Source organism: Pollachius pollachius, assembly GCF_949987615.1.
Source record: "Pollachius pollachius genome assembly, chromosome: 1".
NCBI lineage: Eukaryota > Metazoa > Chordata > Actinopteri > Gadiformes > Gadidae > Pollachius > Pollachius pollachius.
The window spans coordinates 33,043,061-33,069,946 of record NC_136934.1 but is presented as its reverse complement, the minus strand read 5'-3'; the positions used below and the strand labels follow the sequence as shown (position 1 = coordinate 33,069,946).

Genomic DNA, 26,886 nt, shown 5'->3' with positions numbered 1-26,886 from the left:
GGAGGCCATGCGGGGAAAGGTGGTTGATGGACGGAGAGAGACGAAGAGGGTGGAGGGACGGAGGGAGGGAGGGAAGAGGGTGGAGCAGGGCGGCGGGAAGTGTGAGTGACAGAGCAAGGCAGCAGAATGACAACCCGTCCTGGAAGCCATTAATGTAGAGCGGGGGACATATTGGCACCCCCCACTCCGAGTCCCCTCGGTGCTGCAGCCTCATTTGTGTCGCACAATCGCGCGCGTGCGTGCGTGCGTGCGGGCGTGCGTGCGTGCGTGTGTCGGCAGAACACCCAAAGGATGAGATGTTTGTCATACTACACACAAACACGCGTGGCACAGGAACCATTTTAAGTCGATTTGGTTACACCCAAAGGGCTTCTGCTGCAAGACGCTCCTCTCAAGTAGGCTGTTTCACTATAAGCAGGAACAACTTAAACTAGGGCTCCGCATCCAATGCAACATGTTTGTGAGAGCTGTGTGTGAGTGTGAGTGTGTGTGAGTTTGTGTGCGCTCTCGGGAGGAGAAGTGAAGTCTAAATCAGGGTTCTGGAAGGGTCCCATATGAGTAGTCAGCCGCATGCAGTTCGTACACCGCGCTTAGCTTTCCCTCCTTCCCCCTGACACGACTGTCAGGTACTTCAACAGAAATAGGTTGTGTTTTTTCATCCTGTTCTAGGGGATGCATCCAGGCCCATAAGCACCTCAAGGGAGAGCATGCTGGAAAATCACCATCCAGATTGCGCATATTATCACTGCTTCCTTTTCTAGCAATTTCCCTTTCTAGTGACCTTTCTCTCCTAATCCTGTTTGTTCCCCCGATTGTCTCGCTAGAAAGCAGAAGATCACGAATTGTGCTTAATTGAGGCATATGTGCATTCGCAATGACCACCGAATGTGGACATATAATGCATGGTTTTATGCAAGGGTAGAAACCCAATATAATACTTTTTACATAAATATCTTGATAAATATAAAACAGATCTACAGTGAATACTTATTAATACACAATATATGTTAAGATATGCACATCTCCGTATCATTTACTTGATACTGAGAGGAAAATTGAAAGATACTAGACGAAAAGTGTCTACCATGCACTTAACAAAGACTGAGCCTGAAGGTGCAGACATCAAGCAAAGAAGAACTTCAGGCTGGATTCAAACCACCCAACCCCCTCCATCTGGGGGTCCAGGGCCTCCAGGCTCCCCCAGTGGGGCCCAGTTCTGTCCAAATCCCACATTTAAAAAAAAGTGTCAAATCAGCTCTCCTCTTTACGTGTCACCGGCGTTTGAAATCTCCTCCCCGCTAAGTGCTCAGAGAGCTGACAGAATTACACTATATAAAACCGATTCTTGTCGAGGAGGAATATGGTCCTCCGTCTGCACCTGTCTCTCCCACTTTACACCTCACTCTCCCCCCTCCCCCCTCCCCCCGCTCTCTTCCATTCACTCTCTTCTCCGTCGCCTTCATTTTGCCAGCTGTCTCCCCAACGCTCTCTCCCTCTACCCTCCTCTCCTACAAATCCGCTTCTTTCTGTCGCAGCTTCAATTTGCCTTTGTATTACTGTCAGATGTTACTTCATCCTCCCAACACTGCACTCTCACTTTGAACATACCTGGAAAAAAAAAAGAAAATCTAAATACATAAAAACTCACTTTCACTTTTTACTCACTGTATTTCCCCATCCAGAACCCCCACTCACTGTCATCCTCTCTCTCCCTCTACATCTTTGCCTCTCTTCCCCCCCCACCTGTCCCACTGGCCTCCCTCACTTCTCGCTACTAAATGCAGTGCTAACCGCTGCTATTCAGGGACGTTACAGTCAAGCGTGTCCAGAGCCAACACAGACACAGGAAATGCATTAACACCCCGGCGGCCCCGCTGCAGAGCCTGGTATCTGATGGAGCGCCACTCTGGGGCCCACAAAGGGGGACCGGGCCGAGGTTCACACTGTGGTCACATCAACGTGAATTACACCCAGATTAAATCACCATTTCCCAGCCATAAATAAAAAGCCATCAAAGCTCATTTAAAATGCCTCATAAACTCTGTGTCCCTCTGCCTTTCTTTGTGGCCCCCCCCTCCCTCTCTGCGCCTCGCCTTTCTCCCCGGTCCTCCATCACCTCCCCCGGCTGTTGGAGTACGTGATGGTCTGTCTGTCCCTCTGCATCTCACCATCTGTCTCTCTCCTCACCTCTCCCTTTCTGTGTGCATGTCTCCTGGGTTGCGGTGCTCTGAAACGTTCCTGGACATCGCTTGGTTTTAATTACTATTTGGTTTTGCACCGGCAAAGCTGAATGATTGACAAGAGGAAGGCCACCGCAGGCCCACTCAAGACCCACTCCAGGGGCCGGCACATCCCAAACAAAGCACCACTAGAATCCATTAAGAGGAACTGAGAGGACGACTACCCAACAACACGGCTGTGATGGACCAGCCGTACATGCCATCGGTAGAGAGCGAGCCCAACACATCCAAACCCACCACAAATATTCCTCTATAGAGAGCAAGGACGTCCTGCACCTGCACCAAACCCCCCCCCACACACACACACACACACACGCCTGTCCCCGACGTCACGGAAGACCATACGCTCAGAGTGACCGCCATAAAATTGAAGTGAGTTGGAGCGGAAGGAATGTCTACTGCAGCCTCATTTACAAACACGCACACACACACACACACACACACAGGGGTGGCTGGGGCTGGGCTGTACCCGGAGCGGAGCATAGCAGTGCTCCATGTCAGCATGTTAAGTAGTTAGGTGTGTGTGTGTGTGTGTGTGTGTGTGTGTGTGTGTGTGTGTGTGTGTGTGTGTGTGTGTGTGTGTGTGTGTGTGTGTGTGTGTGTGTGTGTGTGTTAATGAGGGGTGGGCAGAGGGCCAGCTGTGAACTGGAAAGGGGGATTTGGCTCCATCAGATCTGTTCTGTAGCCCGTCTGCCAGAGACAAACACTGGCAGACAGGCAGATGCAAACAGACACACACCCGCAGTGACCCACACATTGGCAGACAAACACACACGGAATGATACACACACGATAACATGCACACGCATTGACAGACACACACACGCATCGACGGACAACCACACACACATTGACAAGCACACCCAGCCCCCCATCGACCCCCGAGTGGTGTAAGAAAGGCCAAGGCTCGTGCCCTTGAAGACCGACTCCTTAGATAAGATTTGGAGATGGCCGTGTGGCAGCAAATCAGGGGCCCTGTCTGTCCAGATGTACCCAGTAGACAGACATCTCCCGGGGAACACAGGCAGCGGAAATTAACTAGCTTGCTGTTCAGGCGGGGTGGGGAAATTATTCTGGAGGGGTTATTGGCTTACCATGGGAGATGGGCAAACAAGAAGAGAGTGTATAGAAGGAAGGATTGGACCTGTGATTAAGGGAGGGTGACTTTGGTTAAAGAGTGGCGGTCAAAGACAGCAAGGGAGATGGGTAGAGAGGGAGGTGGGTAGCGAGGACGTAGGAGGAAGAGGGACAGAAGAGAGAGAAGTAGCGATGTGAAGGGGTTCCGAGCCCATCCCCGGCCTCTCGAGAGCAGAAAGTGTGCTGAGAAAGGAGCGAGAGCAATGGAGAGACACAGCCAGAGAAATCAGGAATAGATAAGGGGAAAATGAGGCTCTGCATGCCACAAATGGCCGTGATGTGAGAAAGCCAGAAAGGCCATTTGTGAGTGACTAAGCACTAGGACCGGAGAGGACATGTCGCGCTATCTGTTGCTCTTCAAGCCCCCAGGGGACAATGACGCGACCGAGGGCAAAGAACACGCCTACCCCCACACGGCTACCTTTAAATAGGGATTATGCCTGTTTGGGTATGTGTGTGTTCATGCGTGCAGGCTTACGCGGCCGTATGAATATGGCGCTGTATGTGTGTGTATGTGTCATGCAGCTGTTTGGTCGCAGAGAGGAGGGGACCTGCCACGGAGCAGGTGCTGGCCATTTCATGCCTGTCGGCCCCTCTTAGCGCTGTTTGTCCACACACATTCACATTAGCCTCCACAGGTTCCCTCTGGAGGTCCACCATGCCTCTGCCTCCCTCCCTGCCTTTGTCCCTCGCCCTGCCTTTCAACACACACCTCCCTCTCCTCACACTGAATCGCTCACTCACTCCCTATAGAATACACTTTAAAAATGGTACACGTCAAGACAGTATAGAAAAATAAAACGCCATATTTTTCACCTGCTGGCCCCCCGTCTTCGAAGCTCCCCACTAAACGAGCTGAGAAGCAAACCAGGGAAAATACAGAGAAGAAAGAACAGAGAAAAATGGGGGAATGATGGAATTAGGGATGAATCGTCCACATGAGACTAAGACAGTAAGACAGGAGAGAGAGAGATAAGGAGAACGACAGGGGGAATAAGAGCAAGGGAAGCACAAAGTAGCTGAAACAGCAGAGCCAGACTGATCCTCTCAGACACACACACACACACACACACACACACACACAAACACACACTACAGTAAGCGGGGGCTAAAAAAAAATAGCAGAGGGCAATATTGATGAGGGAGGACAGAGTGCCATAAGAGTCCCATGGGAGGCTTAACTGCCATCAGCAGCCGCTGCAAGCCTCTCCGTCTTTCCCCGCGAGACTGGGCATGGCACACTGCCTCTGATTTATCGCACGACATCCGTCCATCCACACGTGTCTCTACTCTCTCCTCCAGAAGCTGAACCCAGGGACTCCCTGCTCCTTGTTCAACCTGCCCCCATGCCGCTTCCAGCTTGTTGCACACAGCGGGAGCTGGCGGGGGGCTCGCCTCGTTCTCCTCCACCACGCTGGCGGGGGCTACGACGGTGGCAGACACAGAGCAGCCTCCCAGGGATACACCATTGCATGAACAGCAGCACCCCAGGTAGTGGGAGGAAGCGAGGGACAGATTGAGAGTCTCAAAAACATAAAAATATAGAGGCAGAGACAAGACAAGAGAGAGAAAAAAAAAGAATGCATTGAAGGAAAATAATGAAAAAAACTAAACGAGTGAACGAGGAGGCGAATGAGGAGGTGGGAGGGCTCTTAAGAGTAAGCCACCGGAGAAATGCATCTCATTCCATTACAGCAGACTTCCCCCCCCTCCATCCTCTCCCCATAATGTCAGCAGAAAATAACTTCCGGTTAAGTGCAAGGGGATGTATTTTGTATGAGAGGAGGTGCGGGGACCGATCCAATCTCTCAGCCTCTTGGAGGGGTTGAAGATGTGGGGGGGGGCTAATGGGCGACTGAAGGGACGAAAGTATAGAACAATGGAAGTCTCTCATTCTCTATGTCTGGCTGGAGTCACTGTAGCATCCTTCAAGTCCAAAAGAGGCAGGCCAGAATGACGCACACACACACACACACACACACACACACACACACACACACAGAGAGAGAGAGAGAACGAGAGAGGGAGAGGGAAAGAACGAGAGAGAGGGAGCAAGAGAAAGAGAGCGATAGTTTGGCAGCCACTGAGTGCGATGCAACAGACCACTACCCTCTTCAAAGTCAACAATATCATCAAGTATTAAACAAGTCATTAACTGCAACTGCAGACACGTCTAAGAGACATTGAGACCAGCGATGGGCTCCTCTCCCTTCTGTGCTCGCTAAATGCCATTTCCAGAAGAGTATACTTTTCTGTAAGATGAAAGCATTTGATGAAAGCCAGATTGGATTCAGATCCCTCTACGATGCAGCATGTTGTTTTACGACGTGCCTCCATTGTGAACCGCTATTGTAGCGTGCAACAAAGCCTGTTTCAAACACGACTGTGGTAGAGAGTGTATAAGCAGACCTTGAACACAGGTGAGGCGGGGAAACTTTGACAATAGATTGATTGAGTGCATGGTAAAAAGGTGCCAGAGTACATGCTTTCATCAAACGCAACCGGAAAATAGAAAGTCAGAGATGAATCAGAAGACAAAAAAAGACAGTGCCAAGAAAAATGTCCTCACAATCACTGACACACACAAGCACGCACGCAGGCAGACACACACATTTAGGACAGAGCAGCTGAACCCACTAACCCTACACTACAGACCCATGAATTAATTGTGTGCGCACGCAGGTACATAGGTTTGCACCTTGGGAATGATTGAAGAGCATCAGTGTGTGTGATGAACTATGCATGTGATGAATCACACTTGGGTGCAGTGCAAATGATATGGAGTGCTTGTATTCCTCAGATTAACCAGGGAAGCGCTCTGGGTAAGACACAGCACCCCAAGTGTACCTAAATGTTTGTACCAGCATGTGCGTTAGGAGTTTAAGCATTGTGCGGTGTGTGTCTGTTCAACGTGAGCCACGGCCAGGGTTATCTGTACAACTGCGTGAGAGTGTTTGTGAGGGAGTGTGTGCATGGGGAGGGGAGAGGAGGAGGGGGGCAGTGACCAACCTCTGACCAGGGCGGTGATCTGCTCCTTGCCCGTGCCCAGGCGGTTCTTGACCTCGCAGATGAAGGTGGTGTTGACGGCCTCGTCCACCTTCAGCACGGTCAGCTTGGTCTCCTTGATGACCACCGTGTCGGGCATCACTCCCGTCAGGCTGCAGGGGCACAAGGGCACAGGGGTCAAAAGAAGGGCGAGAGAGAGAGAGAGAGAGAGAGAGAGACGGAGAGCTGGAGAGAAGAGGGTTATATCCCCTCTCTCGCTCAGCCAAAGACACGACAAAGAGAAATGAACGAAGAGAGAAAAGAACAGAATGCAAAAGCAAAATACAAACGGGGAAAGCAAATGAAAAAGACAGGAACAGAAAGCTAATGAGCAACAAAGAGAAAGCGAAAATCACATTAAAGAAAGCAAAAGTACAAAACGATTCAAAACTTGACTATTACGAAGAACAAAAAAGTGGACCAGATGGAAATAAAAACCAAAACAGATGGAAAGCAACAATGAAAATAAATAGTGAAATAAACTAAACGGAAAACGAACACATCTCTCAAACTACAATAAAAGGCCTTGAGGGGACAAAGCAGACTTTAGTTTTTTTATTCTCCATTGGGAATGACTGCCTCAGCCCACAAAAATGCTGTGGGTTGTGCTGTGCTAAAGTCCACTAATCCAGAACACAAGCCCTAAACTCTCCTGGGATAACACACCATCAATCCATTAACACACGGGCAAAAAGGGAGAGGAAACACAATGAGGACAGAAGATGCATCTAAATGATTGGCTCCAGCCCAGAGTCTCATCTCGACCGTTAAAAGTTTCAAACTTAGCTATTCTCATATTTTGTCAATTACGCTCATAGCAGTTAATGGGGAGTGAGGAAATGACGGCAGTTACATTGTGTTTCCCCATTGTGCGGGGGTTGAATCAAAAGTCACCCAGAACAAAAGGAGAAATGATCTCGCTCTCTCTCGCCTCCTCTCCCTCACTCACTCAATCAGTGGATAGGGCTAGCGTGGTGACCAGCGCAACTCCAACCACTGTAGTCACTAATGAAAATCTAGGGATGGAATGATAAGCTAGTGTGTGACGGGAATGAGGGAAGAACACAATGAGCAGGACGAAGAAAGGAGGTTATTCGGTAAGGGAGGAAGATAAAGGAAAAGGAGGGATGGGAAAAGAAGGGCGGAACAAATTCCTTACTTCCTTCTTTCCTCCCATCTTCCGTAAGAGAGGAGTAGAAGAAGAAGGGGGTAACACTTACATCCTCCAGTTGACCGTGGCGGGGTGGGGGTTGCCGTTGGCCTGGCAGGTGAGCTCCACGTTGGTGCGACCGACGTACCAGTTGTTGTCATAGCCAATGATGGTCACCTTAGGCGGGACTGGAGAGAGGAGCCGACAGCATGAAGCAGAGGTGAGCCAATGCAATCAATGGGTTACGGCAGACTGACCAGTTGGGGAGGAATTCATTATTAATTATTCTACACTGGGTATTCTGTAGCATGGATGTGAGTGCGTGTGACTAGTTACGTTTTTCAAATTTACTACTTCTACTCTTTCAGCAGAGGCTTTTATGGGAAGCCACTTAGTGGATTTTTTATCCCTGCATATAATCAAGCAGCAGGTGGGCATTGGGCCCTCTACTGCAGGTGGACTGGGTGTAGACGGCGGACGCAGCGTGTCGTCGGGTCCCTACGTGGGCGGACTCACATTCCACGGCCAGCTTCATGGGGAAGCTCTCGGGCTTGGGCAGTGTGCGGTGCTTCACCACACAGCTGATGTCTTTGCCGTTGTCGGCGGCGGTGGGAACCAGGAGGTACTCGCTGAACATCGTCACCATGTTGTCAGCGCCTGTCTTGGCCACCGTGGAGGCGTTGCCGTTTGCGGTGGTCACCCAGGTGATGAGGGCCTCCGGGCGGCCGTTTGCAGACTGGCACCGGGCCACCACGACAGGCTTGGTGCCGGCGACCGCCGTCACCGTTTCCGCCGTGTTCTTAGGCTTGGCTGTTAGAGAGAGCACAAGACAGAGAGAGAGTCAGTCAAACAAAGGAGGTACCAGTACAGAAAAGGGTTAAAAAAAAGACCAAAGAAAAGATAAGTGGATGATTATCGATAAAGCAGTCCAGTCAAAGACTCATTGAAACCCTCCTCTGACTAATACAGGCCCCGCACCCCACTCTCCTTATCCACAAGTCTCCGGCTCTCCTCTTCAGAGCCAACATTGATAAACAATTACGACTGCTGGTCCAGAGCAAACACACTGCCGCTCTAAATCTCCCTTCACTCTCTCCCTCCCATTGCCAGCATTGATTAACAATCGCCACCACTGGCCCTGTGCAGCGCCCAAACTCAGAACCCTAAACCATTATATAATGCCCTACGCCTACCATCATCACACACACCATGACAGACATGCACACCTGTAGACATACACACCTTTCGGTACGTTTGTAGTGGTGTTTGATTTTACTTGGGTTTACGTCCGTAGAGGTTTACGTCCGTAGAGGTGTGTGTGTGTGTGTGTGTGTGTGTGTGTGTGTGTGTGTGTGTGTGTGTGTGTGTGTGTGTGTGTGTGTGTGTGTGTGTGTGTGTGTGTGTTGGATTGTGTGTGTGTGTATTCTCCCCACCCCGAGCAAGCCATACACAATCTTCCCCTCAGTACTCTTGTGTAAGATCAGAGGAGAGCAGGGAGGACAGGGGCTGACAGTGGACATGACAAGCAGCTAGATCAATACCCTGCCTGAGGGAAGGGAAGCCAGGGGGAGAGATAAAGGAGGGAGGGCGGAGGGAGGGGAGGCAGGACGTAGGGATCCAGGGAGAGAGTTGGGGAAGGGAGAGAGGAGAGGCAGGGGCGGGGGGGGGCAAAGCAGGAATAGAGACAGAGAGAGAGAAGTTGAGGGATAGAGAGATAGACTGGGAAAGAGAGAGACGGAGGGACAAAAAGAGACAGGGACACAGAAGGAGAGGGAGAGAGACATAAAGGGAATGTTGATAGAGACAGTTGGTGGAGGAGAGGGGGAGCAGAATGGCCCATCACCACCACTGGTGATGGGCCAAGGTTAGAGCAATGAATCTATTGCATTAACAAGAACCCAATTGATCTGACAATACCACTTATAACATCAATTAAGACCTGACCGGAGGTGCTTTTAACCCGTTAGCCATTCCAGGGGGAATAGGGGGAAGCAAGACCAGGCCATTTTTTTTACATTTACATATATATGCGCAAACACAGTATACCTATACCTTGAGCTTAGACTAATGCGCGCACACACACACACACACACACACACACACACAAACAAAATCGACCTTTCCATTGTGCTTGGACAAATATGTACACACACACACAATCCCCTTGCTTAGATAAATGTGTACACGTCTCTAACACAACACACACACACACAGACCCCTACCTAGCATGATGAGGGAGGTGGTGCCAAGCTCGTTGCCACTGGGGTAGGTGGCAAACTCGCAGATGTACTTCCCCTCGTCGCTCATCTTCACGTCGGTGATCTGGATGGAGGGGTTGGGCAGGGAGGGGGGGTTGGTGACGAAGGTGACCCGCCCCTTCTGCGGCGTCTCCGGGAAGTGGGCACCGAAGTTGGGGTGGTAGACGGCGATGTTGATCCTTTCGCCCTCAACAGGCTCGTAGATCCAAGTCACCTGGGGGGAGGTTGAAGAGTTTGAGGGGGGGCTGAGCCATCGATCTCTAGGACAAATTAAGCCATTAGGGGGATTTCCGTTTAAGGGTGAAATTGCAGAGCCCGGTCGATTTGGGAGCGATTTATACACACGATAACCAGAGGGAGATTAACAGGATTTCTTTATGTTGGCAAATACCGATATTGTCAATTAGAACTGAATAATTCATGAAAAAGTTAGATGTGAAAACATGAAATATTAATTTCCCATTTGTGAGAACATACCGGTTTTCTTATCTGAAATCTAAGGGATTGAAGGAACTTGTTCATAGACATTTATGTATTATTTCACTCTTTTTTACATAATCCTCTAAGCCCGCTTTGACAATATAATCAAAATGTTAACAAATAACACAAATGACAACGTAATTTATGATAAGTCACAACAAAGGACACACTGTCAGTTGCTAGGTAGATAACTTTGCGCTCCCTAAAGTTAAAACCTGCAGCAGTTAACTCTGTAACCGACATCTGTCATATGAAGTCCCCACTCCAAAACTAGATGTTTGGCATCATGGTTTGTGAAATTAAATCAGGCATTTAGTCTAAATGTGCCAAACCACATGTGATTTAGTGCACGGATGAAATTATGTTAAATGCAACCAAAAGTTATGAATGGCTTTTCTTTTTTATTGTACGTGTCTGCTCAACGAAAAAGAGAAGTGCTTGAGTATGGTCCCCTGAGTCCCTGGAAAAAAACATCTGGATAATTACCACATTGCCAATATTTTCGGAATACATCGTACAAAATAATAAATACAAGCCAGTTCAGAAGCCTCCGATCCATAAGTTCATCGTGTGCCGTTTGATTTCAGAATGGTTCTGTAATGATTTCATATTGGGCGAGAAGCCATTGTGGCTGGGGCTGTTCTGACAGATTGAGCTACTTTGAGTCAGCACATGGCGACGCCATTTAGGAATGACATTTTTTTTGTTTCCTTCCATTTTGTACACTGTTACAAGAAGGAGCAATCACCAGCTCTGTGTCTGTCTGTATATGTATGCCTGTGTGTGTTTGTCTGTAAATGCATGCGTGTGTGTGTGTGTGTCTGTAAGCATGCCTGTGTTTGTGAATATTTATGTATGCCTGTGTGAGTGTGTCTGTATATGCATGTGTCTTATATGCATGTGTCTTATATGCATGTGTGTGTGTGTGTGTGTGTGTGTGTGTGTGTGTGTGTGTGTGTGTGTGTGTGTGTGTGTGTGTGTGTGTGTGTGTGTGTGTGTGTGTGTGTGTGTGTGTGTTTGTATATGAAGGTGTGTGTGCACATGCATGTGTGTGCATGTGTGTGTACATGCATGTGTGTGCATGTGTGTGTACTTGTTTGTATGCATGCCACACTGCGCGCTTTGTTTGTAGGAGTGCCTTAGTATGCGCGTGTGTGTATGCATCTGCGCGATTGTGCCTAACCTGAGTGAGCTGGATGCCGGAGGGGTCATTGAAGGAACAGCGCAGGTTCACCGTCTGGCCTGGGTAGGACAGGACCTCCGTCTCCACCTTCACCCGCTGGCCCAGCCCGCCTGCAGGACAGGAAGGAGAGGAGAGGGGTTAGAGGAGGACCTAAGTAAACCATACCTTCTTCACCCCCTGAACAAATTTGAAAGATGCAAAAATGTGCAGGCAGCAAATGGAACCTGGTGCAGGGGTAGGAAAAAAACAACACAAACACAGAGACACATTTCTTTCCCTGGTTTTAAGGTTGCATTACAGTAAAGTGATATCATTTTCTGAACTAACCAGACTGTTTTATCTGTTCTATTATTTGCCTTTACCATATTAGTCAATATATCCATGTTATGATGAAATCATATTATCGTGATTGTTTATAAAGAATCTCAGCATGTAAATATTTTGGGTTAGCAAGTCATCTATCAATAGTCCCGATATCAAAGCGGTTTTGATCAAAAACATTCATATTTGGTCTTTTCTATATAGGCCAGCACTAAAGAAACTAAATTCCACAACATGACGCAATTCCTTCTTAAGACTACACAGAAAAATGTGTGTCATGATGAGGTAAGTCATATAAAGAAAGATGATGCGCCAGTGTTTGATCGTTTAGGTTTGATTGGTTTCTTAGGGAAAGGGGCGGGGGAAATGAGGCAGAGGTGTGTTGTGATTGGGCCTCCCGGTGATTAATGAGGTTGTGTTTGAAGGCGTCTGGTACAACAGAGCGTAGCTGGCTTTCTGTAGAGCAAGTAGGCCAAACCTACAGGAGTCTGGTATATGTCCATGACTCTGCGTGCGTGTGTGCGTGTGCGTGCACCAGGAATGGGGAGAGGAAAGCCAGCACTGGAGCACATTGGTCATAAATCATTGAGATGGGCTATGCCTTCCCGTAGCCTGCCATTTGCTCTACCGAACGCATTCCTGTGTGAAAACACCAGCTAGCATAGACTTTAAATAAATACGTTTTTCCTTCTGCACGTTTGCGAGTCCCAGAGTGTCATCTCCTGAAGTTTAGGCAAAAAACGTTAAAGTGAGCATGTGAGAGGGACAGAGGTACATTGGAGAGATAGAAGATTGATAGAATGTTAGAGTGTACGTAATGAGAAAAAAAAATGGAATTACCTGTGTGATTGAGTGTGCAATAATGAATGTCAGCAAATAAGCCCTGCTTTAACTTAGGAGTGGATTATATCTGGAGACGCCCAACATTTAAATGCCTTGCCGTGTATGGGTCACACAAAATATAGAGGAACTGGCTTGTGTCTACTTGTACTCTGACTCGAACACTGTTACCATCAGGACGTAAAATTACACACACACGAAAAGGTCAATCGTCTCCTTGTCACCGTGGCAGCAATAACCGGCCCTTCCTAGTGCGCTTGGGGGGGGGTGAGGTATCAATACATAGAGAGAAACATGCAAACGGTAACGGGAGGAAACGAGGGCGAGCCAGTAAGCGAGCAATACTGTGAAAAAGGAGAGAGGAAAATAAAAAACCAACAGACACTTTCCTAGAATAACACCAGCTCTCGGCAGGCTGGCCCAATTTACAAGCACCAAACAACCTCCTTGTAGCCACAGAGGAACCGCCGGCCGCTGAGCAGTCCCTGGGAGCCAGCACTGAGCCTTACTGGAGCGGAGAGCACGCACGCACGCACGCACACACACACACACAATTTGTGTTCCTATCCCCTGCTACTGTCGTCCTGTGATCTCTGAAGTGTCCAGGGTGTTTGCTGGATCCCCGCACTACAATCCTCCCCTCCCACCCCGGCTAACTGCAGATGAGCTCAGGGCCTCCGGCGCGAGCCTCCTCCGCCGTGCACGTGCAGCGAGGAGTGGAGAGAGGAAAGAGGAGACGCCATTCTCAGCTTCATTGGTCGTAATTGGTCGCTATGGATTAAGACAAGCTCACGCGGCACAGGTAATTACGCACGACAGTATCGACGCGTCCTGTCGGGGTTCCGTCCCTCATAAGATGCTGAGCCTCGCCTGTGTGGCAGCAGCACGAACAGGGAAGGGGGGTGTGTGTGTGTGTGTGTGTGTTTGAGTGGGGTGGGGGTTAGGGAGGAGCTCCAAGACTGCTGTCCGTCATTCAGATGCAATAAGAGGAGAGGCAACCCGGGTCAAGTCTCGTCTAAGCCGAGATGAGAGACGGAGCGGCCTTATGAGACTACACAGCCCCGGGGAAATGAATATTAGGCACACACCGAGAAGGAAGGAAAGCGCACACAGACGCACGCACGCACGCACCATTTGTGTGTGACGGGACCCGAAGCCCTCAAGGACTGCACAGTGTCTGCCAGAGTTCAGCCCGGCGATGAGGGGAGTGGGGGGGGGGGTGCATTTGAAGTAATAATTGTCAGTATAAATATTTAGTGAGCTATGGCCATATTGAAACGCAGGGAGCCCAGGGAACAAAAGAGAAGGGCAGCATCCAGGGAGGTAGCAGACTCACAAGAAGAGGAGGAGGCTCAGGGATCCAAGTGAGCAGAGAAGAAAAGGATAAACGAGGGGGGAAAAGACGACGCGAACAGTAGCAATGTGTCACAGCTGCTCTACTTTACGGCAGCTCCACTGCCCGCAGGTGACACACACCAGCAGCGCACAAACACGCACACACACTCTGGCATCCCAAAGTAGCACATCAATGTAAATCAAATGTCACCGTACTGTCACCCATCGTTATGTATTTAACTCCCACACGCGCCGCACACAGACGGACACACACACGTCACACACAAACACACAGACGTACGCACACACACACACACACACACACACACACACACACGTGTCAGAAACACACACATGCACACGACAGGCTTGCCATATTAACAGTTCCCTGTGATCCCCTGCCTGGTCACGCCGACATTTTCATATTCCTCAGCATTCCAGAGGGGGGAGGAAGACGAATCGGAGAGGAAGGGAGAGATAGAGGAGGTGTGGCAGGAGGAGGATGACGGGATGAAAGGAGGAGAGAAAGAGAGGAGGGATAGACGACGAATGCCAAAAGAGATACAGGGCGGCGGGGGTGGGAGGAGGGTGTGCTGGGAAGAGGGGGATGAAAGGGTGTGAATGTGGTCTGCGCCAGGAATAGAGAATTAGAGGAAGAAGAACAAGAGAGCCAGGGGTGCGAAGGAGAGGAGCTGCCGAGGGAAGGAGAGGTAGGAAGGAAGCCAGTCCATCAGAGGAGAGGCAGCGCTAAATGAAGGCTCAAAGAGACAGGGGGAAAGAGGAGGAAAAAACACTAGCGTCCAGAGTGAGATATAACAAAACTGATAATAGAAAATAAAGACCAAGACCTCAGAAAAAGAAGTAGTTGAGGAAGAGAAAGTGAAGTAAAAGGAGGAGGGGGCGCCGAGGAGGAAACAGAGCGAGGAGAGGCTGATGGCCAAGGGAGGGTGGGGGGGAGCCATACTGTACACCTGACCTTGAGAGGGTAACGCCATCGGAGGCTAGAGAGAGGAACAGAGCGAGATACGGGGGAGAGAGAGACAGAGCATGACAGAGGGAGAGAGAGAGCGTATGAGAGCGGGATGGAGACAGACGCAGAGAGTGAGACAGAGCGCAGAGGCCGAGATAAACAGCGAGAGAGAACGAGAGAGTGAGACCTAGAGAGCATGAGCGCGCGAGAGAGAGAGAGACAAGAGCAAGCAAAAGACCAAGAGCGAGTGAGGCCAGAATAAAAATACTAATTTTCACAGCGGTCCATTAGAGCCAGCCGTGGCTTATGAAAGGTGAACGGGCTCTTATCAGCTGCCGCCCGCCCGCCCGGCGGCCCGACCGGCCCAGGGCTAATGGCATTCATGTCCTCTGCTTGATCCCTGCTAGAGTGGGGGAAAGCATAGCATCAGGGGACAGGCGGCGCAGGCCATCACCCAAAATATCTAATGGCCTTCAGAGCTCACTGATTCTCGGCTGTTTCTCCTGGCTTGCGGCTGCGCCCCGCCAGGTGGACCCGAATATCGAGTTGTTTGCCGTCCAAGATACGTACAAATTACTTTGCCGGGTGCCAGCATTTGAACGAGTGTGTGTCTCAGAGGAAGTAAGTGTTTCAAATTCGGTGTGCGACTGCAAGCGTGTGTGTGTGTGTGTGAGATAGAATCGCCTACTGGCCTCCATCTTGCAGAGTTTCCTCTATAGCGCTATAGTAATAAGCAGCCGGCACTCTATTCTGCCCGACCAGGCCACTGTGAATGTGTTCATTTGCATTACGTCCTGTTGCCGCCTGGGCCATTGTTGTGCCTTCCCTCGGCAAATCCCGAAGAATGAGCTTTGACACAAGCAATATGGAGCGGGGGAGAGAAATGGTTCCATTTTCTGGCAGACAGAACGTTCCTCTGCCTGCATTCCGCCTCTCTCATCGACTTGCACAAACAATGCTTCCTTCTTGGACTCTTCTCACACACCGCATTTCAAACTTGGGTTCAGAAGCAACAATCACATCGTTTTTTCCTGAGACGTAAGGCCTATTGTGGTCATTTCCTCACCCCCTTCCCACTCGCCTCCCCTGAGACATAACTCTAACAAGTGTGTGTGTGTGTTAGTGTGTGTGTGTGTGTGTGTGTGTGTGTGTGTGTGTGTGTGTGTGTGTGTGTGTGTGTGTGTGTGTGTGTGTGTGTGTGTGTGTATGGATGTATGCAAACACACACATGCCACGGTGTGTGTGTGTGTGTGTGCGCAGTACGACTCCATCATTTGGGTCCAACTATTGTTTGACATAATGAGTGTGGTGTGCCCACCTGCTGGTGGGTATGTGGCGCTCCCTGCACTAGCAGTGTGACTGCGTTTCACCTCCCCTGCTGCCCCCTGACTACACTAATGGCCATTATCAGATCGGCACTGGAACAGGACCAACACGGAGGCAGTGGACTGCCGCTGCTCAACAGCAATCGGCGTGGCAGCAGTTCCTTTGACCTTGAACGCAGCGCCCCACACAAACTACACAAAGTACAAAACCACCGGGACAGACCCTTATTGAAAGTGCATTTTCCGATACTGCTTTTACACACGCACAGCCACCCACCACCCCCCCCCCCCAGAGGGACGTGGGTGGTTTGGTATGCATGGCGCAGGGTGGAAATGCAGCTTAGCTTTGACAGGCGAGGCAGTTTGACACGCTGGGAATAAAACCAGGAAATGAAGACTGGCGACGTGGCTCGTCTTGGTATTGACCTTTCGCGCCGTGCTCTTCATCAGCGGGGGCCAATCAATAGCACATAGGGGAGGCTACATTTAGAAGGTAACCGCGACGCACGTCTCTGGTGTCTTACTGTTAAACCCTACACGGGGTGGGGTTGGGGGGGGGGGGGGAGGGGCAGCGCCGCTGTTGAATACAGGAGTCTACGCTGGGCTATCGATCGCCAAGGTTGGATAAAAGCACATGCTTCAAAGTCAAAGTGGGGAGGTCATACAGGATTCAAAAAAATAATATATACTGTATATAAGAGCAGGGAAAGGGGTGGGGATGATAGAGGTTGATATGTTTTGTTTAATTGGGAAGTGAAGTAGAGGAAGTGCCGGGTTTGGAATACACACAGTGTTGTTACAGAGATGTTGCGTGAGGGAGGCTTGAGGTGGGGGATCTCACCTCTGGGATGCAACAGGAGAGGAGGCGGGGGGGACTGGGCGGGAGAGGCAGTGATTGAGGGGGTGACTTGGGAACAGTCTACTTTATTCACAGCAAAGCTGTGAAACGTTGCAAAAGCCAACTCGGGGAAAGTGAGTTGGGGGGGGGGGGGAACGGGTGGAAGGGCTGAGGCATGAGAAAGGAACAGAAGTGAAGCGAGAGTAAAAAGGAGAGAGGGATGCAGAGAGGGAGGGACAGAAGAAGACGAATAGGCTTCAAAGTGCCATCCAAAGATGAACAGCTGGAGGAGAAATATGCTCTGGGTTCTGGTGGTATCTCTGGCTCGCTGTGTGCGCACACGTGTCTGCGCGTATGTACTGTTGCATATTACTTGCTCGCAGCTAGATTTTAATAGGTAGGCACTACACTCTATTAATAGGACATTTCAAATTGTTCCTCGTTACAAAGTACATTAAAAAAGAAGGAAACACCTCATATACCATATTATTTATGCTAAACAATTAATAGACCTTTTACCGCCATCAAACAAACACTGACTGGCTACGCCAAAATGTTGAAGACCCCCGCCCCTGAGGCTAAACTCAGCCCAAGACCTTTGTTTTACTCTGTGGCTAAAGTTTATGCAGTATGCATGAGGCTTTCAGGAAAGAGGAAACTAGTAAAGCAAAATAAATCCCAACAGGTCTGTTAACTGCAGGGTCCCTGACAGGAAATTACATACACAATAGCCCATGTGTCTCTACGGACTTCTTTAAATTTCGCTCCCCTCCCCTCCCCTCCCCTGAGTTTCAGCTGTGTACATGCATAGCCCAAAGCTGACTAAGAATCTGGTTAAACAAGTCCTCCCAGTTTGCTTTGAAATGGGAGACACTTGTGTTTGAAACAAAAACAAGGCTACTGAATTCTGTCCGACAGGCGAAAGAGGTTTCCACATCGGATAATCTTTTACCTCTCGTACTTCTAAACCCATACAAAGTACAGAACAACGGACTGTGTTAACCGCCATGAGACATTTAAAGATATAGAAACCTGCAACACACGGACGAGAGGACACAAAAGAAGGCTGGAGTGGTCGTGTTGAGAGAAGACGTGTGCATATGTACGACCGGAGGTAACGACCTCGCGGACGCAATGAAAACGCTAGGACAGGGACCAAGACAAGGACTCCCTAACGCGACAAAACACACACACACACACACACACACACACACAGTGTGCAGTAGCACTCTTTTCCGTAGGGGTGAATTATTCATTCCCTTGGCGAGAAGAAGAGCTCTATCCAGCTCTCCTCCTCCCTCCATTATTAATAAACACCAACATCTACACTGTACCCAGGAGAAACGGACATATGGAAGAGAGAGACGGACAGAGACACCCTCAGCATTTGGAGGTGAGGGCAAGGAAATAAGCTACTTCAAAAGTGGATATGGTACCTTGTCTGGGGTTTAAAACAGGAAAACCTGAGAAAAAGACAAAAACCTCAAACGCAGGCAAAACACTTGTTTAATGTCAACCCCGGGTGCAGTCTGGCAGGGCTATGTTCAGGGCCAGTAAAGCCGCACTTTTAACAGAGCCAGGTTTACTGTGGACAAAAAGGACGCCGCTTTCCTAAAGCAAATAAATAACCACAGCCCAGTGCCTTCAACCGCTGCCTCAGAGGCAGACTGAATACCAGTAAGTGGCTGACTGACTGACTGACTGACTGCATGGCTGGACGGACACCAGCCACCCAGATCCCCAGTGGCCTCGCTAGTTTTTTTTTTCTGCCTGGCTGCATAGCCCTTCCACTATCTCTCTGTCACTCTCACTCTCCCGCCGCTATATGCCGCTTTCTATTCCGTGCCACAGAACTCTTCTTTTTTTTCGCAGTGTATCCATTTTTATCTCTAAGGCGTATTCGTGTCTTCACATATCTGCTCCTCCGTCTTCCATCTGGATTCACAGGTCGGGCATCACTGGTCCTTGCATTATGACTGTGCTGGCTTTTCCTCTATAGTTTACTGCTTAAGCTTCGAGGTGAGAATAGATAGAGAATGTCAGAAATGTTTACCTGAGAAACTTGTCAAGTGCAAAAACATACCCCAGGTCAGACTACGATGACTTCATTTGCTTTTCATAGCACCATTGCTAATAACATTCCTCCCTCCCTCCCTCTGTGTGTCTGTGTGTGATACAGGGCAACTCCATTCACCCAAGAACGCTGCAGACACACGTGGCAGTGTGCATGTGTGATGTTCAGCATTTCCCATTAATACCTTTGTGTCTGCTGTATAAGACACTTGTTAACATAATGTGATTATGAGTTCTATTTTCACCAGCCTAACAACACTTCGATGTGAGAGTCTACCAAGGTGTCACAGAGGATATTTCAGGCGAGGCGTGATCCCTCTCTAAAAATCCGAACCAAACACAACTCAAGTGAGAGGAATCCCATCACCACAGCCATCCCTTCACCGCAAATACACAAAGTGAGATGTTTCGCCTGCTCATCACCACCAGATAAGGCTCCACCTTCATCTCACCTTGAGAGGTGTAGGAGGTTGGGGGGGGTGGTGGTAGGAGGAGATGGGATGGTACGGTAGGTCATGGTTCATTCCCGAGCTCCTCTGTTTAAGGGCTGCCAATCAAACATCCTCTGATGAGCCCATTGGTCAACACTGCTGTCGCAGCGTGACCCGCCCCCAATCAAAAGGGTGAGGGAGCAATCCAATTCCAGGGCCACATTAAAGGATTAAAAACGCAGTACCATGATATGACAGAGGCGGCTATTGCAGCGATCAATCTGTCAGAGCGGGACACATGGTGGGTTATTAAATCAACGCTAGTTATATGGAGCACAGAAGGTGAGCAGCAAAACAAACAGTCAGGGATTACTAACACCAATATATTAAAAAAAGATGCACAGCTGACGGCAGTGTCACACCACACTGCCGACAGGCAGTGTAAGAGATTGTGTTCAACAGTGTGAAATACGTGTCTGCAGAGATAGAAAGACTTTAAGCCTACAATGTGTAAGAGAAAAATGTTGATTTGCAATAAATTTCGTCCAACATTTTTGGATGCATGCCTACAATATGTATAATTGTATTCATTATATTTAAATATAAAACAATATCATACATCACATTTATAAAAGCAGTTTTCATATGACACGATTTAATTATGATTACGGACTGAAGGATTGAAAAAATATTGTACATATTTTGCCATTGCCTGTTTCTATGACAAAAGAAGTTTGTTTCTATGACAATAGAACCCAACTTATTCCAAGCAGCAGATTCCATAAAAAGACTCCATGACATTGCCAACCGGAAATGAAGGGAGAAAATGAGGAGAAACACAAACACACACACACATAAATGAATGAATAAGAAAGAGTGAAACACCACAATAAAGAGAGACTAAAGAGACAGAGACACAGCCAGAAGGAGAAGGAGAGAGACTGGTAAAAGAGGCGAGGGTAGGCCAACAATCACAAAGGGATAAGAAACATCAGATGGATAAATGAGCCAAAAGGAAGATAATGGTTTGGAGAGCTGACTGCTTTGGGTACGACGACTGCTTTTCACTGCACGTCGTTCAGTCGGCCATTGTCTTCTCTCAAAGGTTTCCCGGGGAGCGGGGAGGGCGGGCCCCGTGGCCCCATTGTCTCCTGTCTCAAGGAGAGACGTGCAACACACACACACACACAGACACACACACAGACACACACACACACACACACACACACACACACACACACACACACACACACACACACACACACACACACACACACACAGAAACCTCCCACCACACAGGTTGACAGGAAAGGTGATACTAAGTGCGGGACGTGAGAGGACAAATGAGAGAAGACGGTAGGCGTGGTTTCAAACAAACACTACTTTATCTACAAATAAACACGCATGCGTGCGTGCGTACGGGTCAATGAGAGAGGTCTCTGGCCCTCCCTCGCAAACGAACGGTCACTATGACAACATGCCATAGGAGAGCGGTGTATCTTTAGCTGCTGAGGGACAAAGTAATTCATAAATAACAAATACACAACCAATCAACAGGTGTTTCAAGTAGATGGCCGGACATGGGACAATAACCTTATGCTCCAGGTCCTCCGTTGAAACCAAATAGAAATAAAAGATGATAATGAGGGCCGTCTGCCTGGCAACATGGCAGCTGAATGTATACATGCTACACCCATTCCACTGGAAGGGATCTGAAGATCACAGGAAAGCAACTTCCCAGACACCGGAAAACAGACAGACACAGACACACACACACACAGACACACGTGTGCCTTTGCTTCGCATACACATTTATGGAAGAGGCTAACTTGTTTACTATCTATCTTGCCTATTAAGATAAAGTGACAGATAAGGAGCTGGGGTAATAAAAAGCTGTGAGAATGTGCGTGTGCATGCGTGTGTAGGAGGGCCGTAGTGCTGCTTAATCTTGGAGGACAGGTAGGACTTTCATTATCACAGCAGACTCCCAGGTTTTTAGAGCTGCATAACACAGGACTGATCCCAGGGAACTGTTGCTATTCGTGTCGTCGAAGACATTGCAGTGTGCATATCCTTCAGTGTCTGACAGACATTACTAGCACAACAAGGAAGCAGTGGGGGATTTGTTAAAAATGTAATTAAAGCCATAATTCTACCATTTCCAGGGTGTAATCATGACAAGCACAGGGACAGGCACTGACACGCACACGCGCAGCGAATGTAAACATGGCTCTTGGTATGCGAATGTAAAACATTAACTTTTATACCTCCCAGTTGTTTCACTGAGCGACGCTACATGCACTTCACCATGTAGCAAGGGCCACCTGTAGTGCGCTCTAAAAGGTAGAGAGAAAAGCCTGCTTCTGAACTAAAGTGTAAGCAAGTCTATGTGCATGTGTGTGGTTTGGTACGTGCGCGCGGCTGTGCACATTATATTCCTGCAATACAGGCAGGCAGGCATTCGATAGTGCGGCAGATCAAACGCGAGCGGGGTAATCACAGACGCAGGGCTAATTAGCACGCTTCTCAAAGGGGAGCAGTGAATGAGCAATGATGAGGATCCTCTCCTCCGATTCCCCGGCTGACGCAGAACCCTCGCGCGAACAGCACTCACAGGTCGCAGCGTGGGGGTGAAGTGCAACCAGCGCTGGCCTCCACCGCGGGCCCAATCCCGATCTTATCATCCACAGGCACGCTGGCGGGAGAAAAGCGGCGCTCGATATCTTATCGGCCATGCGCAAACAGAATAGTGCGCGCGCACACACACACACACACACACACACACACACACACACACACACTTTCTTAAATCTCAAGCACAGCAAAGGCGGCATCCTGAAATTAGGCTGCATGTTATGTTTCTCATTAGGGATTTCTGGAGCGATTAAGTTTGCGCGTGCAAGTGATATTCGACGCTCCGGAGTGGCGTGCGCGCAGGTTTCTCCCTGAGCGCAGCAAGCCGGTGTTGATTAGCACCGGATCTGCCAGGCTGAGCCCGGATTTCCACGGGATCAGAGGGACAACGGTCCGTGCGTTCAGCAACCAATTACAGATGTGACGCTCATGCACAGCGGTGCGCACACACAAGATAGGGATTTTCAGGGCTAAAGTCATCAAGAGGGGTGTGAGTGAGTGAGTGAGTGAGTGACTGAGTGAGTGAGTGTTCCCCCACCCTCGGATGAGAGGACACCGGTCAGACCTGTTCATCACTCATCGGGGATGGGTAGGTTGAGAGAGACCAAAGGAAACAAGGCATGTACGTGAATGAATGCATCCAACCACTAACGGGAGCTCAGCTAACCCAAATAAAAAAGCCATTTGAGCATTTTCCAACTGCTCCAGTTTACCTACGAGATCAAGCTCCAGCTCTACGTCTATACATCAATCCTGAGCTCGAGCACAGCCTTTTTGCCACTCCAATTATATTTAGCTCAGAGAATGTTGTCCAAGTGGCGATCAGTGAAATGAGATCACTTGACAAAACAACACTTTTAACAGGAGACAGTATTTTGCGGATCATGGCATACATTTGCTTCAACTAATTGGCTCCCTGTTGGCCTCTGCACTTTTCGGACTACAATGGCAGCGATTCACTCCTAGTACAGGCAGAAACTGGAACACGATAGTTGCTAAGTGACAGCCCAAAAAAACAGCACTGTTTAGGAATAAAGGGCCGATGTCACCTGAACGCTGAGAGTTTTGTTGTGGAGGCAGGAGAGGAATGTGGGTGATGGAAGAATAAAAAAATGGGAATGGAACAAGTGTCATTTGAGAGGAAAATGTCGGTGGAGAGAGGGACAAGCTGAACTCACGGCATTGCAGGGAGCAAAGTACACAGAGGTAAATAAAGAGTGAAAGACTAGGCTGGAGTGGAGATAGGGGGCCGAGAGAGGGAGGGATGAGTGGTGCCGCAGAGCAGAGCAACAGCTGCCGCGCATCACATCTGGTCCATGTGGAGTCATCAGCAAACAGACAGACTGGAACCGACCCACTGAGGCAAGCCCCGAGGAGAGAGAGATGGAGGGAAGTTGGGATGGGGGATGGAAGAGGAGAGAACCAGAGTGAGAGAGATGAAGGGAAGATGGGATGGGGGATGGAAAAATAGGGAGAAAGAGAGATGGAGGTAAGATGGGATGGGAAATGGAAGAAGAGGGAGGAAGGAGAGAGAAGCAGGGAGCAAGCGAGAGATGCAAGAGGAGAAATAAGAGGGGTTAGGGAAAGAGAGAAAGGGGGAAAGAGCAAGAGAGAGAGGTTGAGAGGGAGAGAAAGAAAGGAAGGATGGAAAGAGTGAGATATTGAAAAAGGAAAATGGGGGGGATGGTGGAAGGGAGAAGGGAAGAAGAGCGACAGATTGACAGCCACAGTGAGACAGAAGGGAGAGGAGAGGGCTAGAGGAAGGGAGATATTGAGAAAGGGTGAAAGAGAGAGGCGCATACTTACCTATGTGGTAAGTATGCGCACTTACCACATAGGTGGTAAGTGCGCAGCTAGAGAGGAGGGCTTGGGAGGCTTGGGGAGAGACACAATTATAGAGATTGAGGCTGATGAGAAAAGAGCGCCAACCGCAGCAACCGTTTCGGAAACCTGTTACTTCCCTGAAAACACCATAGGGAGAAGGGAGAGAGGTCCACCTGGGACAGGAATAACATGTTCCTGTTTATTCTTCCTCCATCCACCAACCGCCCCTCACCCACCTTCTTTTGCCCCCAATCTACATCTGACAGAAGAAGAAGAGAGGCCTGTGAGAGTAAAGATGAAAGGCCTAGGTGTGTGTCTGTGTCTGTGTCTGTGTGTGTGTGTGTGTGTGTGTGTGTGTGTGTGTGTGTGTGTGTGTGTGTGTGTGTGTGTGTGTGTTGTGTGTGTGTCTCTCAACTCATCCTATGTGGGAGACACCCTGTCGCAACAATAGCCACCAGTGCACACGGGGGGCAGAAAGAGATCAAATGTTGCTGTGCTCACACTCAGAGTGTGTGCAGCAAGAGTGCGACCATGGTCGACAATTATGGATTAAAATGCTGTTACTGATGTATGAGGATCATAAAAGATTTAATTAGCCATCGTTAAATCTACTTGATGAAGCCACACCAAATGTACAGTGCACTTTATAATTATATGGCATTAAATGAACAGCTTGTTGGTGCATTTGTCGAACGATATCTGAATTACACATAAATAAGCAACACTGCAGTGCTTTCTGCTTCAGGTTACAGAGGACCTCCTAGGCAACGTTGAGAAAGCCCCAAGCACTGCGACTGAGATGCAGACACTGATATAGCGGTTATAAAACATTGGTTTCTGGGAAAATACGTTTGCACAGCAGTTAGCCTGGGTGAGTGGCCCGTTTGTAAAAGCACCATAGTACTATGCTTACATCAGGTTCCTATGATGGGAAACCAGACCTCTCTGTTTTCAAGCATGCATATTAGCTTACAGCTGGTCTCCTCTCGCCCAGTGTACACTTTAACCCCGGGGGCACGATCCTGGGGCAGGGGAGTAGAGGAAGGGGACAGGGATGTAGACACTTCGCTTATTCAGGGCAGCAGCCAGTGTGGGCGGGGGAACCGCTATGGTGGAGTGAGGCTCTATCGCTTGGCAGTAAATTCTGCCAAAATCCCAAAGCCGTTTTTATGCCACCATTTGTTGTTGAAGCCTCAAAGTAGCCTCGTAGCCTCACCGGCCTAGTATAGCAGGGCTAAGCTACAGACAAAGCTCATATTGTGTCCGTGGCTCTGCACGGTGGGATTGCACCTAGCTCCTCCTCCCCCTTTTCCTCAGTCACTATCTGGCCCTCCTGCGTCTGATCCCCCGCTGAGTAAAAGAGCTATCGACCCACACAGCAGGCCCTCTGAAAATATTTACTCACTCAGTAGGATAAATAACACAAAGACCTTTTGACAATGATTTGCACCCACTTTCGCCGTCTAACTGGTGTGTCTTGTTGTATCAAGCCCATCAAAAGGACCACAGGAACAGCCCGGGTCGACTGTGTGAGTTTTCACCTTGTGAGTCCATCTGTTTCACACCTTCCAGTTTAGGTAACCTCAAACAAAAAGAATATCTAAAAGAAAGAAAGATTGCCAACACTAGCTTATGGCAAGGGTCCAAGTTATTATTTTCCATCCCCCCCCCCCCCCCTCTAACACACCTTTAGTTATGGGCTTTTGTCTTAGGTTTGCTTCATTGAGTGTTTAAATCATTATTATTGAAATATTTAATTTGATAGTTTGCTATTTTCAAATTGTCATTCAATGAAGATATCAACTTAAATATTGATACCCAGTACTAGTATAAATTAATAACCACGAACGAAGAAAATTGCCTCTGATTAATGGAAAAGTTCTGATGCATACTTTACATTTTCATGCACTTCAATTTACTGACAGTTAGACTGTTTGGTTGGTGTTTCAAATTCTTAACAATATTATTACATCTTATCGATAGTGTGTAAAATTAACCATAATTATTGTGATAATATATTTCTCTGAATCGCCCTGCACTACCCCTAGGTACTGAATCGAGCGTCGATTTTGGATCGGGGATCTTGAATAGAATGATGACCCGAATAATCGAAATTGTATGGTGAGATAAGGTCAGATTCAAAGCCCAACCAATGAATTTATACCTCGGAAACATCTCTTCTTTCACAGCTATCTTGTGCCAGAGTGTCTGTCTCTTTCGTTTCACGCTGGGCCATACAGACTCATATTCACCTCTCCCTCTTTCCTTCTGTCCCTCTCTCTCACCAAGCCTTTATATGGATGCGTTTTCACACTTACTAGCTTTCACAGTCTTTGCATGTCATGTTTCCCCTCCTCTCACTCAAAGTGTCAATTCAATTTGATAGAAATCGTCTTTCTTTTCCCCAGGCAGGACTGCCTATTTCTCGGGGAAACCGATGTCAGTGCTACCTGCCTGGGTGAGAGTTCGTTCAGACTGTTGATTTCCATGCATACATTTGCATGGCAAATTGTATTACAAGCAGCTGTAAACGTTACCTACAATTTTGCTTTGTTCCATTGTCAACGCTCAGTTTTTAAATTGACAATGGTAAAGTACCTCATGCTAATTAAAGCCCCACGTTGTCAGATACGTCAATATGCTTCTTATCACTAGGCCACTGATGTATATCTTTAAATTAAGAGACGGGAAGTAAGAAATTTGAAGAAGCGAGAGAGCCAAGTTTACACATCCTATTGGCAATTATTGTCGGGGATTGATTGTACAAGTTACCTTCAGTAGACAAGTTCAGTCACAAAATCG

General features: G+C 48.6%; 1 protein-coding gene across 2 annotated transcripts in view; it reads right to left on the bottom strand.

The window, feature by feature from the left end:
- Positions 1 to 26,886, bottom strand: part of LOC307070397 (poliovirus receptor homolog) — a 75,973-nt gene that overhangs the window by 36,775 nt on the left and 12,312 nt on the right. For both annotated transcript variants that reach the window (XM_079728851.1, XM_079728850.1), the window contains exons 2-6: positions 11,494 to 11,603; positions 9,795 to 10,044; positions 8,089 to 8,382; positions 7,643 to 7,760; positions 6,387 to 6,535 (exon numbers count right to left, since the gene is read on the bottom strand). In XM_079728851.1, the coding sequence (XP_079584977.1) occupies positions 6,387 to 6,535; positions 7,643 to 7,760; positions 8,089 to 8,382; positions 9,795 to 10,044; positions 11,494 to 11,603 (921 nt within the window). The remainder of the gene's footprint in view (positions 1 to 6,386; positions 6,536 to 7,642; positions 7,761 to 8,088; positions 8,383 to 9,794; positions 10,045 to 11,493; positions 11,604 to 26,886) is intronic.